Source organism: Solenopsis invicta, chromosome 3 (assembly GCF_016802725.1).
Source record: "Solenopsis invicta isolate M01_SB chromosome 3, UNIL_Sinv_3.0, whole genome shotgun sequence".
Lineage (NCBI taxonomy): Eukaryota > Metazoa > Arthropoda > Insecta > Hymenoptera > Formicidae > Solenopsis > Solenopsis invicta.
The window spans coordinates 10819424-10821400 of record NC_052666.1 but is presented as its reverse complement, the minus strand read 5'-3'; the positions used below and the strand labels follow the sequence as shown (position 1 = coordinate 10821400).

General features: G+C 39.7%; 1 protein-coding gene across 1 annotated transcript; it reads left to right on the top strand.

The window, feature by feature from the left end:
- Window positions 1–423: 423 nt before the first annotated feature.
- LOC120357379 (protein GVQW3-like) lies at window positions 424–1473 on the top strand. Its single transcript, XM_039447559.1, has one exon. The coding sequence runs from the start codon at window positions 424–426 to the stop codon at window positions 1471–1473; it is 1050 nt and encodes a 349-aa protein (XP_039303493.1).
- The last annotated feature ends 504 nt before the right edge of the window (window positions 1474–1977 follow it).

Genomic DNA, 1977 nt, shown 5'->3' with positions numbered 1-1977 from the left:
TATATTATGACTTTTTTATACATATTTTATCACACTTTTATATCACTTCTTTTTTGTACTTGTAACACAACTTCTTTGGCACTTTGAGAAACTTATTGCACTTTTTTTTAGATTACGGAATTAGAACCTGCTACGTGGTACAATTTGAAGTTCATTAATAATTACTGTAAATAAAAAATATCAGTTGGACTACTCTATTATATTACAAATTATATTACTCTATTATACATGGTGCGTTCCATAAGTAATGCGACCAATTTTTTCCTGACGCGACGATACACCGCAGCGTGTTCTAACCTGTTGGGAAAGGTGGAGGGGAGTGTTAGCTTCAAAATGCGCCCGGTCTCGGTCGCTTCCGAGCAGCAGGAGAGTCAGGACGTGCATTCCCGTGAACCGCGTTTGAGGTTAACGTAACACGGCGCGATGGATCGTACTGTGGAGCAACGTTACGCTATCAAATTCTGCGTTAAACTTGGAAAGTCCGCCACCGAAACGTTGCCATTAATTCAGCAGGCCTTTGGGAGTGATTGCTTGTCAAAATCACAAGTTTTCCGATGGCACAAGTCGTTCAAGGAGGGCCGAGAGGAAGTCACCGACGAACCCCGCATTGGACGTCCATCAACCTCCCGAATTGACGAAAATGTGACGCGTGTGCGTGATTGTTTAAATTTTGACAGACGGTTGAGCCTTCAATTGATAGCAGAAACTCTTAACATTACGAAAACAACAGTTTTTCGTATTGTAACCGACGATTTAAACATGAAAAAGGTGTGCGCCAAACTGGTCCCTAAAGTGTTGACCGACGAACAAAAGAACATGCGAGTGCTTCGATGCCAAGAACTCTTGGAAATGTGTGAAAATGATCCTAATTTTTTAAACTCAGTTATCACCGGTGATGAGTCGTGGATTTTTGAGTACGACCCGGAGACAAAAAGACAGAGTTCAGAGTGGCACACTCCATCGTCGCCCCGCCCCAAGAAGGCACGCATGAGCAAATCCAGAATCAAAACCATGCTCATTGTCTTCTTTGACGTCAGAGGCATTGTTCACCATGAATTCGTACCTACAGGGACCACTGTGAACGCAGCTTTCTACTTGGAAGTGCTAAAAAAATTGAAAAAAAGGGTCACACGTTGCCGAAGCGACATCAAGAACGCGTGGAAGCTGCATCATGACAACGCGCCAAGCCACAGCGCCTTCGTTGTCAACGATTTCCTGGCCAAGACCCACACCCCATTGGTTTCCCAGCCTCCCTACAGTCCCGACCTGGCACCCGCAGACTTTTTTTTGTTTCCTCGTTTAAAACAAGGCCTGAAAGGAAAACATTGGGGCACAATTACAAACATCCAGGCACATGTGACATCGGCTCTAAAGGACATCCCGGAGAAGGCCTTTCAGGATGCCTTCCAGGCCTGGAAGCATCGCCTCCAAAAATGTATCGATGCGGGAGGGTGCTATTTTGAAGATTTCTAACCATTGGTACAAATATATTCAATAAATAGTTTTTTATGAATTTGGTCGCATTACTTATGGAACGCACCATGTATTAGAAATTGCATATAATACGAATTATCGCCGAAATATATTGTACTTACTAATCATCAACATTCGCCTCCAGTTTCTGTAACGTTAATCTTTTAATCTGTGCATCTAACTTTAAATTTTTAATTGTCAGTTTAGTGATTTCTGACTTAGCCTCTATTTCTTGTAATAAAATATTTTTTTGCAGCACTAATATTTTGTTTTTCGACTGCATCACCTTTTGAGCAACTTGAGAATTTTCAAATGTTTTAGCTTGTTTGTTTTTAAAAATAAATTTAGCATTAGTTCCTACAATAAATAATTTTAGTTTTATATTATTTTTTTTATATTTTGTAATATTTTATACTTTTTTGTGTTTTATTCTTCTTTTCAAAATTCACAGCATCGATTTTTTTTATCTGAGTTTTTTTAGTCTTCACCGATTTTTCTACAAAA